The following is a 15,989-nucleotide window of genomic DNA, read 5'->3' on the forward strand; positions in this document are numbered from 1 at the left end:
CCCCACCTCTCTGTCTGTCTCTCCCCCTCTCTCCCTCCCTCCCTTCTTCCCTACACTCCTTCCTCCCTCACCATCTCTCCACTAACTTCCTCCCCTGGCTCACACACTCCTGCCCTTTCCTCTTCCTGCTGGGCCACCAGCTAACCGCACACTCTGCGCCTGTGAACACCTCATGGTCACTGTCACCACGGCCACCTCTGGCCCCGAGAAAACCCTGACCACTGCTATATTTCTGAAGCATTCTCTCGGGGATCCACAACTAATTTCCTCCAGATTGGATCCTGCACTGTGGACGCAGCCACTCAGCCCCACACCTGGGGCACGAGTCCCCACTCTGTCCAGGTGGCGTGGGACACTGGAGCCATGGGGGACTCCCGGCCGGGCTGTGGGCTGGGACCTTCATCCCCAGGGGGTTGACCTCCTGGGTCTCGTTTCTCCTAACAATCAGGCTGGGTCTGTGCAGACCCAAAGGGTCAGGTCGTGGCCTCCACGGCCAGGTGGGTCTCACCTCAGACCTGGCCCTTTGCACTCAGGCACAGCCACAGCCACACTGGTTCCCTGTGGCTCCCACGATGGCCCTGCTCCCTTTGCCTCTGGGGGCTCACAGATGCTCCTCCTGGAGCATCTGCAAAGCCTAGCCACCTCATTCCTGCCATCTTTGTAGGAGAGTCACTCCACCAAAAGGCTTTCTCGGTTGCCCCTGATGCCCAGCGGTTCCTCCCAGCGCCTGGGCCCAGCTCCCTCCACGCCATCGGCATTAAGTGGGGAGCCATGTAACAGGCTCACCGATGATGTGGGTCCCCAGCCAATCCAACAGCACCACACCACCCCGGGGCTATCTGTTCACTGCCATGCCCAAGGCAGTCCACGGCCCAGCTCATAGTTGGTGCTCAATAAATACCCATGTGGGTCTCAACTTCCCCAGGGATAACACTGCTGTTCTCTGCTGCTGGTAAAACAGACCTTACATACAGCCCGTTGAAACCTCTGTGAGAGAACTGGACAGTGTCACCTGACCTCTTAGCCTGGGGGCAGTGGTCCCGGTTCTGTTAAACTGACATCTGCTGAGCACCTATTGTGTGCCTGGCACCGTCTCGCTACTCCAGGAGCAAGAGAAAGGGGCCCAGAGTTCATTTCAAGGAATCCACACCCACTGGGGAGGAGCATGCGAATGGGCAGTGGGGGTGGTCAGGAGTCAGGCACCAGAGTTTAGTCACTGCGGTATCTACAATCTATAAAAACACTTAATAGGGGCCGGCCCCGCGACGCAGCGGTAAGGGCGCCAGCTCCGCTTCGGCAGCCCAGGGTTTGCGGGTTCGGATCCCGGGCGCTCACCGACGCACCGCTTGGCAAGCCATGCTGTGGCGGCGTCCCATATGAGGTAGAGGAAGATGGGCACAGATGTTAGCCCAGGGCCAATCTTCCTCAGCAAAAAGAGGAGGATTGGCATCAGATGCTAGCTCAGGGCTGATCTTCCCCGTAAGAAAAAAAAAAACTTAATGACTCAACAATAAAAAGACAAAGTGGACAAGACTCTGAACAGACGTTTCTCCAAAGAAGACACACAAATGGCCAAAAGCCTACGAAAAGATGCTCAACATCATTAGTCATTAGGGAAATGCAAATCAAAACCACAGTGAGATATCACTTCACACCCACTAGGATGGCCATAATCAAGAAGACAGATAGTAACAGGTGTTGGTGAGGATGTGAAGTAATTAGAACCCTCACACGCTGTCGATGGGAACGTAAAATGGCTCAGATGCTCTGGAAAACAGTCTGGCAGCTCCTCAAAAGGTGAAACAGAGCCACCATACGACCCAGCAATTCCAGTCCTAGGTGTCCACCAAGAGGACAGACAACATATGTCCACACAAGAGTGTGTACATGAACGTTCACAGCAGCGTTACTCACAACAGCCAAAAGGTGGAGCCAACCGAAGTGTCCATCCACTGATGGATAAACAAAATGTGGTCCATCCACACGATGGAATATCACTCAATCTTAAAAAGGACTGAAGGACTGGCACACAGGCAAGGTGGATGAACTCTGAAAACGTTATATTAAGTGAAAGAAGCCAGTCACAAAAGACCACATTCCATTTATACGAAATGTCCAGAAGAGGCAAATCCACCGAGACAGAAAGCAGAGTAGCGGTTATCAGTGGCTGGGAGAGTGGGATGTGGAGTGACTGCTTAATGCATACAGCATTTCTTTTTTGGGTGATAAAAAATGTTCTAAAATTAGGTTGTGGTGACAGTTGAACAACCTGTGAACATACTAAAAACTACCAATTGTACACTTGAAAAGGGAGAAGTTTATAGTATGTAAATTATATCTCAATATAGGTGATACCAAAAACATGTCACACGATACCCTTTGTGTCCTCTTGGGGTGCATGGAACTGACATGGTCTGACATGGAACAACCTCTATGATGTAATAAGGACAAGTGGGGAAAACATGAATTGCAGACCAGGGCCTATAATCCACCGTACCAGGCGCATGCTCAGAAATCTTTGCCTGGTCTCGGATTCCACCTTCAGGACGGCCCTATGAGGGCTGATAGTCGAGGAGCCGGGGTCTGACTCAGTCCTGTGCTGTGTGCATGCCGAGGCTTCCAGAACCCCGATCTTCCATGTGACTTGGACAAGTCACTCTATCCCCAGCCTTGGTTTCCTCGACTGTAAAATGGGCACAGTAGCTACATGGACCTGGCCTCACGGGGTGGGGAGATGATAAGACAACATAATGATGAAAATGGTGGCCACGTGGCTGGGACAAGCAAGCCTTGAGTCCCCACCCCATCTCTGCTCCTGGTGTCGCCCCACCTTCCCCAGGCGTACCCAAGCCTCAGCCTGACTACATCATCCACCACCTAGCTCGAGTCAGCCATGCCTCTCCTCCCTCTTCTGCCCTCTTCCTCTCCGCCCCATTCTGAGTCCTGGGGCTTCTCCCCTCCAGTGACGGCCTCTCCCCTGACTTCTGGTGGGAAGTGGGAGGTGGCTCCATTTAGATCCAGACTCACAATCCCACTGCACCCTCGCCATCCTCACCTGGCCGCACGCAGCTTCTCACACTGAGCATGGTCCAAATGCGACCTTTGGCCCCACACCACTCCTTGCCTAGGGTCCCCTCTGTCTTACATGGGAGCTGGCTGTCCTGGACTCCGCCCACCTCCAAATTCTTAGGGTTCTGGTTCTCCCCAACCCACTGCCCCGCCCAGATCCAGGCCATCATCCCCTCTCCCCTGGACACCTGCATGCCCTCCCGGGGCCCCCAGCTTCTAGTCTAGCCCCCATTTCCTTCGCCATCCAGCAGCCAGAGCACTTATGCAAACACAACCGTACAACTACCACACAGCCCAGCAACTGCACTCCCACGCATTTATCCCAGACAAACGAAGACGTCTGTTCCCGCAGAAACCTGTCCATGACAGTTTGTAGCAGCTGCATTCACAACAGCCCCAAAGGGAAATACCCCGATGCCCTCCACAGGTGAATGGTTAAACAAACCCTGGTCCAACCCACCATGGAGTACTAGTCAGCAACAAAAAGGAATGAACTATTGATAGAGCAGTGACCTGGATGGATCTCCAGAGAATTACAGTGAGGGAAAAATCCCAAAAGATTACATGCCGTATGATTCCATTTATAGAACGTTTTTGAAATGAGAAAATGTTAGAGATGGAGAGAAGATCTGTGGTTGCCAGGGGCTGAGGAGACACAGGGGTGAGAGGGGGGTGGGCACAGCTATGAAAGGACGACACAGCGATCCTTGTGGTGACGGAAGGTTCTGTATCTGACTGTATCAGTGTCAACATCCTGGCTGTAACACTGAACTGGAGTTTGCAAGATGTTACCATTGCGGGAAACTGGGCAGAGGGTGCAGGGGGTCTCTCTGTATGATTCTCACAACTGCATGTGAATCTATGATCATCTCGAAATAAAAGGTTTAATTACAATAACACAAACACAGACAGCATTACTGCCCTGCTTAAATCGTCCGGTGCCCTTCCCCGGCTTCCAGACAAAACCCAAAGTCCCTCCCATGGCCTGGAAGCTGTGCTCAGACATCTCCCTGCTGCAGCCACACACCTCTCCCTTCAGTTCTCTAAACTGAAGCCGTGCCTGCCCCGGCCTCTGGGCCTTTGAATATACTCTTGGCCCTCCCTGCACCTCCTTCTCCCACTCTCCACAACTGGCCCCTCATGTCCTCCAGCTCTCTGCTGATCTGCCATTCATTCATCATCCAACCATGACTTCTGGAGCTCCCCCCGACGTGCGGCCACAGTGAGGAACCCACCAGACCCTGTCTCTTGTCCTCCCGGAGCTTCCAGTCCAAGGGCAGGAGACAGCCATGGAAGCCAGTTTAACAGTGCACGGGAGCTTGTGCACTAACGGAGGGCCTGGAGGCGCCATGGGGGTCAGAGGAGGGGTGCCCCACACCTGGCAAACCCACAGTTTATCCCACACCATCCTCACCAAACTGCATTTCAACTACAGTCCTGTACTGCATAATGACATATCGGTCAACGACAGACCGCATATATGACAGGGTCCCATAAGATGAGTACCATACAGCCTAGGTATGTAGGATGTTGTACCATCCAGGTGTGTAAATGCACTCTGTGATGTTCGCATGACAATACTGCCTAAGGACACATTTCTCAGAACATGTCCTCGTCGTTAAGTGATGCACGATTACATTGCCTTTTTTAGCCAGAGCCACCCACAAGCAGCCAGGCCTCTGAACCCACCAGAAAGCAACCAAACAGCCAAGGGCGTGGCCACAAAAAGATTATGCACAAAGGTTGGCTGGACGGTCCCCAAGTAGGCACAGGGCGCCAGCTCATGGCCCCCTGGCTTTGCTTCTACAACCAGCCCCCCATGAAACCTGCAGTGGTGTGTGATCCCTGCCCACCAGGTAGGCCCCACCTGCTACTCCCGGGAGGGCCCTCCTGGCTTCCCTTAGTACCTGAAACCCTCCCAACTGAAACTCCCTCCCGGGTCTCCCAACAGTAAGACTGCCACCACCTCGGCCTTGAAATGTCTCATTTTACCCGTCCTCGCCCTTGAGGCCAAGGCAGACTGGGAGGGGGACAGGTGCTTCTACAGGTGTGGTCCTCAGGACCAGCTGCATAAGATGGCCCAGGTGTGTGATCCTCTTGTAGACTCCTGGGCTCTCTTCTGGGGATCCTGTCCAGGGAGATCGTGTCAGATGACTCGGACCGGTGACCACAGGTGGTTGAATCCCTGCTTCAGCATTTTCCACTCTACATGCTCCTGGTCTTCGTTTTGGATTCTCAGACCCGCAGGAACATGCTGGGTTCTCAGGCCACGGGAGGGCGCCGGGTTCTCAGGCTGCGGGAGGGCCCTGGCTCTGGCGTTCCTCCCGTTTCCTGCTCGCTATGCTCAATGACCATCAAGCTGGGCATGTCTCGGCACCCGTAGAGAAAGGAAGGGTTCTTACCCTGGGGTTCAAGGATAAGTTTCAGGGAATCTGTGAACTCCCAGAAGGGTCCACAAAACATCGCCTGTGTGCAGGGACTTCCACGGGTCCCGAGAGAAGACCCACAGCTTCATCACACTCACAGAGGGGTCTGGGAGAAACCACAAGTGTAAGAGTTACTGGGCAAAGGCCTCCCGCGGGCCTGGCGCAGAAGGCCCCACATGGTGTCAGCCTTCTCTGCCTCTGCTTTGCTGCGAGGCCGTGGGCAAGGAGCCCAGGCTCCTCCATGGGCCTCAGCGCCCCCATCTGTAAAGCAAGGGGGTGGCTGAAATGATTGCTCCATCACTGGGTGCTGCAGACAGCTCTGGGGCCAGTGGAGCCCCGCTGCCCACCAGCCACATGACCTTATCAAGCCACGTACCCCTGAAAGCCTCACTTTTGTCATCTCTTAAATGGGAGCACATGGCTTACCTCAAAGCATAGTTTTAAGGAATAAAAGAAATAACATTTATGGTAAAGTACACAGCCCAGTACTCAGAACAAAGCAGATGTTCAAAACTGTGACTATCCTTTGGAAGGAATCTCCCTGGCTTTGGGTTTCTACGTTATCAAGTATGTGCTTAGGAGCACTTTGAAACTGAAATCTATAAGACATTGTAGTGGGTTGAACTGTGTCCCCCAAAAAGACATGTCCACGTCCTAACCCCTGGTACCTGTGAATGTGCCTTTATTTGGAAAAAGGGTCTTTGCAGATGCAATGAAGTTAAAGGTCTTGAAATGAGATCATCCTGGATTTTGGCTGGGCCCTAAATCCAATGACACATGTCCTTGTAAGAAACAGAAGAGGAAAGGGCACAGACACAGAGGAGAAGGCCACGTTCTGACAGAGGCAGAAACATAACAGTGCCACCCTATGCAGGTGGTCCTGAGGCCCACACCTGGAGAAGCACCTGTCCCCCTCCCAGTTGGCCTCTGCCTCAGGGATGAGGACAGTTAAAACGAGACATTTTATTTTATTAAATAAAGCACAACATCTATTTCATGAGCCACTTGACCTAGAGTTTGAAAAACTCTTGCCAGAGCAGCAACTCTTGGCCTTCCAGCTTTTATCACATCCCCAGGCCAAGATGCCACCCTCCAGCATCCTGGCTAGAGTGGCGTTGGATGGAAGCCCAGCACACGTCCCTCATCGAAGCTCTCCCAGTGATTCCGACATGCAGCTGAGGCTGCTCTAGACAAGTGGTCCTCAGCCTGAGCTGCGCATCAGAATCAGCTGGACAGTTTAAAAAAAAATCCCAATGTCAGGCTGCACCCAGACCACCTCAGCTAGCATCTCTGGGTGGGGCCTGGCCATCAGCATTTTTCGAAGCACCCAGATGACTCCATGCACAGCTGAGGTTGGAACTGGTGTGCTACAGCGGTGCTTCCCACTCTCGAACTGCCTGGGCATCCCGCAAACACGCGGATTCTGACCCTGGAGGTCTGTGGGGGCCTGAGATTCTGCATTATAACAGTCTCCCAGGGGACCATGCCTGGTGATTCTACTATGCAGCCAGGGTTAAGGGGCACTAGCCTAGATCCATGGTTCTAAAGTTGGGGTCCCCAAAACAGCAGCATCAGCATCATCTGAAACTTGTAAGAAATGTAAATCCTTGGGTGACATCTCAGGCCCAGAAATTCAGGGGTGGGCCAGCAATCTGTGTTAACATGCCTTTCAGGTGGCTCTGATACACGCTCAAGTGTAGGGAGCACTGGCCTAGAGTAAGAGACAGTGACAGGCCAACACTCTGCCCAATTTCTGTGCCACCAGCAGCAGACTGACCCTCGATTCTTTTGGGGGTCTCCAAAAGCAGCAGGGAGCCCTCCCTGGGTCCCAATCCACAGCTGTGACATTCCTGGGAAGGCAGAAGATGGCACACATTGAGAGGGAGCAAGTGTTCTCACTCGATCACAGAGATGATAAGACTGAAGCTGAGGACACGTCTCCTTCAAAGTCAGCAACTTCAGTCATGGGGGAACGGCCACCCTAATACCTGTCACTCACACTCAACTCAGGTGTCCCCTCTGCTGGGACGCCTCTGCTACTCCCTCAAGGACACACACATCTCCCCCTTCCCATCTCAGAACTCTCACCTGCAGTATTCCCATGCAGGATCCCCAAAGTCTGGCATGAGAAACCCCTAAATATTTCACATGTTTTAGTTTTGCATCCAGACTGCATTTTCTTTTTGGTAGAAGTCACATCATCCTATTTCTTGTATTTTATTTTTGATTTGTTTCTTTTTTTCCAGTCCCCTACATTACCATAAACTACACACTACATAGTGCTATAGACTGCGTGTGTCTCCCCTAAAATCCGTATGTTGAAACCTAACCCCCAATGTAATGGTATTAGGAGGTGGGGCCTTTGGGAGGTGATTAGGTTATGAGGGTGGGGCCTTTGTGAATGGGATTAGTGCCCTTACAAAAGAGACCCCAGAGAGCTCCCTGGCCCCTTCCACCACATGAGGACACAGAGAGAAGTTGGCAGTCTACAACCCCCTCACCAAACAACGAATCTGTCAGAGCCTTGATCTTGGACTTCCCACCCTCCAGAACCACGAGAAACAAATGTTTTTTGTTTAAACCACCCAGGCTGTGGTTTTTTGTTACACCAGCCCCAAATGGACTAGACACAGAGTCAGTGCTCAGCAATATATCCAGGTGGATTCTGAAGTTGCACCTGAGCTTTCTGTCTTTGCATCTTGAACATAGTAGGAACTCAGTAAATGCTTCTCAAATGACTGAACGGATCAAGCCGAGGAAGAGGTGGCAGTAAAGAAACAGTTAGAAAGTGGGTAGATGAAAAGGAACTTATTTTTCTGATTGTCTTTGCTAGCACTTTGCAATGAACACTGCTCATGAAATAGTGCTCCGAACTGTCCCCTGGTCATGATTGCTTCACAGCATTAGAACGTCATCACTCTATTATTCACTGTACTCAACACCATCCCTCTTACTTATGTAAAACACTGCCCAGTCTCTTATGAACAACGACAGAGCCAATAACGTAACAAAACTGATCAGGGGATCATAACAGTGACACTTTAGAGAGAGGGTTCAAACTCTCCTTGAACAGTCTATGTCCAGTTCTAAGTTCTTGCAATGAGATGGATGGGTGAAATGATGATGGTGAATGAAGTTACCAAATACTACTGCATTTGCACAGTTCACTCATTCCACAAATATTTATTGAGTGACCACTGTATGCCGGCACCATTTTAGTCCCTCAACACAAAGTAGTGATAGGCACAGACACACAGCCCTTCCTGCATGACGCTTACACTCCACGCCAGTGCATCCAAGAGAACCTTCCATGACAATGGAAATATTCTGTCTCTGCACTGTCCAATAAGGTAGCCACTAGTCACATGTGGCTATTGAGCACTTGAAATGTGGCTAGTGTGACTGAGGCACTGAAATTCTAAATTTTACTTCATTGTAATTCATTTAAATTTAAATTCAAATAGCCACACGTGGCCAGTGGCCACTGGATTGGGTAGAGCTGGTCTAGATGACTAATCCATTGATGCTGATTTAAGGAGAACGGTGGCAAAACAGTCTTTCTTTGGCTGCTGCCTGTGGTTCTGCTCTTGTAACCTGTCAGCTCCGTGGGAACTGAGCACACACCACTCGAAGCCCTTCAGAGTGACTTCTACCAGTCTCAGTAAGAACCCACCCCAAACCCACCGCCAACAGCTACGAGATTTCTCTCAGGTCACCAAGAGACACCTAGAAGGCACTCACCTATTTTAGAAAAACTGACAGGATTGGGTAAAAAATAGGCAAACCCTCCCCCAGTGGTGGTGTTTCCTGGAGGATGGAATCCACACACTGACAGAGCGGGAGCAGGCAAACTTCTGATGGCCGAGTGTGCTGGGGGGTCAGGGCCAGGCGGTCACGGGCAAGGAGATGCGGTTTAGCTGGAAGAGGTGGCCTGGAGGGAATTAGAGCAAAGCTGGCCATCAGACAGCCCAGGCAGTGTGTGTGGGGCGCTCTCCAGGGTGCTGAACATACCACTCCTCTCTCCTCCTAAAAGACACCTTGGACCCAAGAGAGCTCCTTGCTCTAGTCCACAGAGCCTGTCTGTGGCAAAGCCAGGACCCGTGCAGCGCCGGCCTTCACAAGCCACATGACCTCTCACAAGCCAGGAAACTACAAACTGGGGGAGCAGCTGATCCAAGACTGGCCGGACCATTGTGGAAAATTCAAACAAACATCACCCTTTTTTCTACTCATAAATCTAAATATCTTGTCATCATCTAATGACACAATGAGTGTTACATACAGAATTGTCAGCTCATAGTTGACAGCTAGTTATCTTTAGAGTGGTGGAGGCCTAGGGGAAATTGAGGAAGAAAAAGAGCCTTGAAGAAAAATAGCAGCAGCTCCTGGCCCTTCCCCTATAGCCACCACTAGCCTTTGTTTTTCCGGGGTCTTCCTCTCTCTAGCTGGGTGTCCTCAGAAAAGATGGGCCCACTGTCCCCTCTGCCCTCAGGTTCGCTGCATTCACTGGTAACGTCAGCTAGGACTACCACTAACTAGCCGGGAGATGGCTATTTTCGGAGGGCGCTGATCCTCAGCTCCTTCCCAGCTTCCTAATACAAAGCACGTCACACCGCTGCAGGGCTGCGCTGGGCGAGGGGAGTCTTCAATAGCACTTCTTTCTCAGCTAGTATTGGCAACAAAGAACTAGTTATTTGCTTTTTGTTTCTCCTTTCACCTCGTGGAGCCTTCTCCCTCCCCAAAGTGGCTGCAAGAGAGTCTCTGAGGAGATGCGCGTTTGCCTCCAATAGCTGAGTGCTTCTTTTGTCTCTGAAATGAGTTCCTATTGGTGTAACAGCTAGAATATCTGAGTTGATGGGCCTGCTGCCTCCTAACCTGGGCATTTGGATTTAAAAAAAGAGTTTACTTTCACATATTCATGACCAAAAATATGCCCAGTGGTCACTCATTTTGTCTGGATGAGGGTTTTTCCCCCTTAAAAGGGGACTTCACTGCATAAAGTTGTATCTAAAGTGGAAACGAAGCGTCCGGCTCCATCTGTGATCTGAGCCCTCCCTCAGGGCTGGCACTCTCCCACACGGGGTAATGCTTCTCAGGAGCAGGAATCGGTAGGGGTTGGGGTTGGGAGTACTTGGTGAGCAGAGTTGGGAGGGCACAAGTGGCTGCGTTTGGGGGGATGGGGTGGAGAACATCTCTGGGTGACAGGTGTATTGTGCGCGTGTGTGCGCAGGCGCAGGGGGATCTGAATTCTGACTGTGGGCGTGTGTGATTTGTGTGGGCTGAGGGATCTGGGCCGGTGAACGGAATCTGTGTATGAGGGGGAGAGGCTGGGTGTGTGACATGACTCATATCTCTCAGGGTGTGGGAGGGTTTATTTGTGGGGGGGTAACTTTTGGTCCAAGATGTCCTGTATACACGGTACTCGGGAGGAAATATTTACCTGTGCAGCAAAGCACAGGGGTCCAGCCAGTGGAGAAGAGGCAGCGCGTCTCAGGGGGACTGGAGGCGGGCAGTGTGTGGGGGTCTGTGTGTGCATTTGCCTACAGCTTGGGGCTGCTTGCTCCCAGAAGAGAATCGTGTGGAGGAAGAGGAAGGAGCAGGGAGGCAGTTTTGCACAAGGGAGTTTAAAGAGAGGTGTTCCACACAAAACCACAGGTCTGCAATCGTTGTCCTGAGCGTGAATCCTGGTGCCGCTCAGTGCTCATCAGCCAAGTCTGCTTCTCTGAGCCTCCGCTTCCCAATGTGGCAAATGGGAGGAGAGAGAAAACCAGCGCTGGAGAGGTACAGGAATTAAGTGCTATAATTCATGCCAACACCTGCCGCATGCCTGGCCCACAGTAAGTGTTTAATATTACTTAATATTTCTTACCATTTTCATTATCATCATTATCATGTCTGGCTATTGGTTCTAATAATGATCATTATAAGTGACATTTATTGCTTGTGAACTGTAATAATAAAATAGTGATAAACAATAACAAATGTTTACTATATTCCTGACATAGCCATGGGTGTACACCACCTCAGTTAATCCCCACCTACTCCACAGATATCATCAGCAGCCCTTTGTACAGATGAAGAAACAGAAGCTCAGAGAGGTTAAGTAACTTGCCCAAGGTCACAGAGCGGAGCAAAGGCACAGCCAGGATTCAAGCCCAACAGTTGTCAACTCCACAGCATGTGCTCCTGCCACCCCACGACCCCACCTCACCATCTCCGTGGGGTCACCCGACAGACTGTGTAAGCCACTCAGCTCACTTCAATGAGCCGTGCCTGCCTTGTGCTCAGGAGGGGATGAACCTGGAGGGGGAGGAGTTGGCAGAAGCATCCCCAGTTGAAATGGATTCCATACCAATCCCAGCTACATGTAGAACACATCTGCCGTCTATATGTTATTCATGGAAATCGCTGTTTCCCCAAATCAGCACCCGGAGCTGGGCTGAAGTTTGGAAGCTTTGCTGTTGTCTGCCCGACATTCCACCCCTTGTGCAAAGGGAAAGTCGCACTGGAGTCAAGACCATTACCTCATTGAGGGTCTGCTTGCCCTCTCTGAAGCGTGACCTCTCACCGCCCACCAGCGGAATTGGGGGAAGGCATCGACACTCACTGCTCTGTTCTGGTGGATGATGACACCCCACTCTGGCTCTGCTCACTTGATAGACCGCTTGCGGGCACGCATTCTCAACAGTCACCTCCTTCCTAATTAGAAGAGGGGACCATGTTCCAGAAAAGTGGCCCCAGACATCTGGACCTGGTTATCCCAGGCCAGAAGGGTCACTTTGGCTTTCCATCATGTCACGTCGCCGACCAAAAGGGAGCAGTCAGCCCTGGGGCCCTGCATCTGTGTGTCTGCCTCAGTTGGCGTACAGGCAGTATGATGTGGGAGAAAGGGAGCTTGGCCCCAGACAGATCAGGGCTCAAACTCTCGACTCTGCCATCAAAGGATGGGGGCCCTGCCTGTCACACAGGCTCCTGGGCCTCACTGGCCTCACCTGTAAAATGGACACGATCCCCTCCTTTCCATCGTGGGAGACTCAAACATGACAATGCAGAGGGAAAGTGCTTTAGGGACCGGAACACTGCATAGCCAGTTGGATGGCAGATAAAGACCCAAGGACATTGATGCAATAAAAGAAGCATTTCTTACAACATGTCAGACCCTAAACTTATGGCCAGCCACTAAATCAGATATTCTCTTCCCCAGAGTAACCGCAATGTAATCACCTTCCCTCTAAAATGGAAGCTCCATGAAGACAAAGATTTTTGCCTGCTCTGATCACTGCTCTCTTCCTAGAGCCCAGGGCACCTGCTCATCGTAGACAATCAGTAGATATCTGGTGAATGAAGGACAGAATTCTGTCCAGGGAAGGCAGGCAGACTGGGGTGCTAGACCTCACTGTTAGATATTCTGGGAAGTTTCCAGAGAAAGGGGCCTGGCTCCTCTCCTCCCCATGCTCCTATGTGACGCCGGCCTGCACAAGACCATGAAGCTGCTCTCCTGGCTCGGACACCACTGGGAGCACCTCTGGAGGGACAGACCTGCAGAGCAGCCTAGACAGAGCCCTGGGGAGGCAACTACCCCTGGACTCCCAAACAGCCCAGGTAGGAGTACCAGGCTGCTCAGCCGCCCACCTCAGCCACCTACATCTGCTGCCCGGGCCTTGCCTTGCCGGCACCTGCGCGCGCGCACACGCCCACGGCCTGGAACCCAGGGAGGGCCGTCTGCTCTGCCGCCCCGGCGCCCCGGGGTCAGGGAAGCTCTCCAACCCGCCCCATGAAAACAACAACAGCACAGAAGAGGCCGCCTGGGATGGGGCTGGGCACGGCTTTGACAGGCAGGAACATTATATAATTAACTGACCCCCCCCCCACGCCTCCTCCCCTTTGAGTAATAATGAACCCTGCCTTTCAGTTGCATAAGCCAAAATAATAATTACTCTCTAGCCCTCCATCACTCCTGGACGTGGCCGAGGAGCAGGTGTTGAGCACTTGCTTCACGCGACTTGGAAGCAGCGAGCAGGCAGGGAGAAGATCACACATACGCTCATGATTTTTATGCCCAGCAGAAGCACACAAGTCACTGCTGTGCCCCAGTCCTTTCCCAGGCATCCATGCCTGAAAAATTACCAAGCCGCCAAGAGGGAGGCATGGAGCCACTTCCGAGGATGAGCTCCTAGATGGGGGAGGGGGCAAGTGGAGGGCAGGTTTGCTTGGGGTCTGGCTTCCAGGAACAGTAAATGCTCTATGGCTGTCAGACGCACTGAGGAGTGGACACTGGAGTGTCTGGGACAGGGGGCAGCTGCAAAGCCGGCCAAGGCTTCCTGCACAGAAACCATCTTACAGCAGCAACGGGCGTGCGGGCAGCTCGCCGGCTTCCGGCAGCAGATCAGCCCTGACTGTGGTGGCATCTTAGAATGAAGGCACAGAGCATTCCCTAAACTAACGGTGAAAATGATTCAGCCGCTGAAAGGCGAGATTCCTGGGCTCTCACTAAACAGATGGGCCTCCCTCCCTCCCTCCCCCAGCAGCCTGCTCCAGCAGAGCTGGCTGCGCATCCAACCACCCAGAAGTTCACTGCCTTGCTGTGTTGGTGTGGGGTCACGGCCCCCGCCTCTAGCTCTTCCAGTTGCTCCCTTCCCTTGGCTTGGGTTGATCAGGACTAAGGGAGGCCCTTAGGCATCGCATGAAATCAAGAAGCAGAGCTGGGGCCTGACTCCAGAAGGCCAGCACCAAGGGAGCTCTGCCAACAAGGGGAGGGGGCCCTCTGCCAGGCCCCCTGGCCCTTGGCGCGTCCCAGAGGAGGCCCTGGGCCCAGTCTGGCCTTTCCAGTAGGTCTCTGGCCTGCTCTCGGATGATGCACTGACACTCTGCTCAGCTCCGGGGCTCCCAGGCCTGACTCTGCTCCTGGAAAGCCCCCAATACCTTTCAGCTGGCACAGGGGCGCTGTCCCCCACCAGGCAGTGGGGCAACCTGTAGCCAGGGCTGCTGTGGCCTCCAGGGAGCCCCAGGAAAAGCCCCAGGTGCCCCCAGCCCCGCTGGAGGGAGAATCTCAACTTCCCCAGAGATAAACAGAAGAGGCAAGAGAAGAAGGTGCCCCTCGGCCCAGCCCCCGTCCCGGCCGCCCGCACGGGCGCACCTACCGCCATCCGAGTAGGTCTCGGTGCCGTAGCCGTCCTGCAGCCCGTTGCTCCAGGTCCCTTCGTACTTGGCTCCGTTGCCCGTGCACTCCCGCACCCCGTAGCGCCCCTTAAATCCGTGCGTCCACTCGCCCTTGTACACCCACTTCCCCTTGCTCTCCAGGCCGATGCCGTGGCGCTTGCCCTGCGCCCAGGTGCCCTGGTACGTGTTGCCACTGGGCCAGGTGTAGACGCCCAGCACCTCGAAGCCGTGGCTCCACGAGCCGCTGTATTCGCCTTGGCCCTTGGGGCCGGTGCAGACGCCATGGCCGTGCGCCTTGCCGTCCTCCCAGCCTCCACAGTAGGACCCTCCATCGTCAAAATTAAACCTACCCCCACTGGACATGCATGTAACTCGGTTTGCAAATCCCGCAAACGGTGAAAAAAAAAAAATAAGGCGATCAACAAACCGGATTCCTGGTTGGCTGGCTGGCTGGTTTTGTTTTGCTTTTTTTTTTTTAGGAAGAATGAAGAAAGCAAAAAACAGCGAGCAGATCCCCAGCGGCGGCGGCCGCGGCGCCGGCTTCGGTGGAATTTAAGTCAATTGGGGGCGATTATTCATTTTCGAGCTGCGCCGCGGAGCCTGACCAGCGTCTCGCGCTCCCGCTGGAGACAGGACCGGAGGGTAGGAGGGGGGAGGGGAGTGGAGGGGAGGGGAGGGAGGGGAGGGGGAGGGAGGGGGCAGGAGCAGGAGCGTGTGGTGCCAGCGGCTCCACCTCAGCGGCAAGTGCCCCTCGGAGGCGAGCCCGCCCGGGGCTGGCCGCGCAGGCCGGACGGGCGGGCGACTCAGGCCCAGGGCGCAGCCCCTCACCTGCGGCTGCCGCGCTGCGGGCGCCCGAGGGCGGCGGCGGGGCCCGCGGGCGGCGGCGGCACGGGCGGTGGCGCGGGCGGCTGCACCATATTGGGGGCCGCGGGCCGGGCCGGGCCGGGGCGGCGGCGGCGGCAGCAGCAATGCGGCGGGTCGGGAGGCGGCGGCGGCGGCGGCGGCGGCGGCGGCGGCGTGCGCTCTGGGCCCGGCTCGCGCGCTCGGGCCGACGCGGCGCGCGCCCGCACCCCGCCCGCCCGCGCCCCCGCGCGCCCCCGCCCCGCCTCCCGCACCCCGCCCGCCCGCGCGCCCCGGCCCCGGCCCCCGCCCCGAGCGCGCGGGCGGCCTGGAGAGGGGCGCTGCCCGGCCTGGCGGAGGGCGCGGGGCGCGGGCGGGGCCCCCGGGCGCCCCGCCCTCCCGCACCCCACAGCCGGCGCTCCCGCCCGCCCGACTGCCCCCCTTGCCGGGGCCGGTCTGGAAATAGGGGTCCAGCTAGGGAGCCACAGCCCCACC

General features: G+C 54.4%; 1 protein-coding gene across 1 annotated transcript in view; it reads right to left on the reverse strand.

Moving 5' to 3' along the window:
- JPH3 (junctophilin 3) overlaps nt 1-15,269 on the reverse strand; it is an 89,033-nt gene extending 73,764 nt beyond the window's left edge. The window contains exon 1 of the mRNA XM_087419827.1: nt 14,636-15,269. Within this exon, the coding sequence (XP_087275953.1) occupies nt 14,636-15,017 (382 nt within the window). The 5' untranslated portion in view covers nt 15,018-15,269. The remainder of the gene's footprint in view (nt 1-14,635) is intronic.
- Nucleotides 15,270-15,989: the final 720 nt, after the last annotated feature.

The sequence above is a fragment of the Ceratotherium simum genome, chromosome 30 (assembly GCF_057802395.1).
Source record: "Ceratotherium simum simum isolate JZ-2026a chromosome 30, ASM5780239v1, whole genome shotgun sequence".
Lineage (NCBI taxonomy): Eukaryota > Metazoa > Chordata > Mammalia > Perissodactyla > Rhinocerotidae > Ceratotherium > Ceratotherium simum.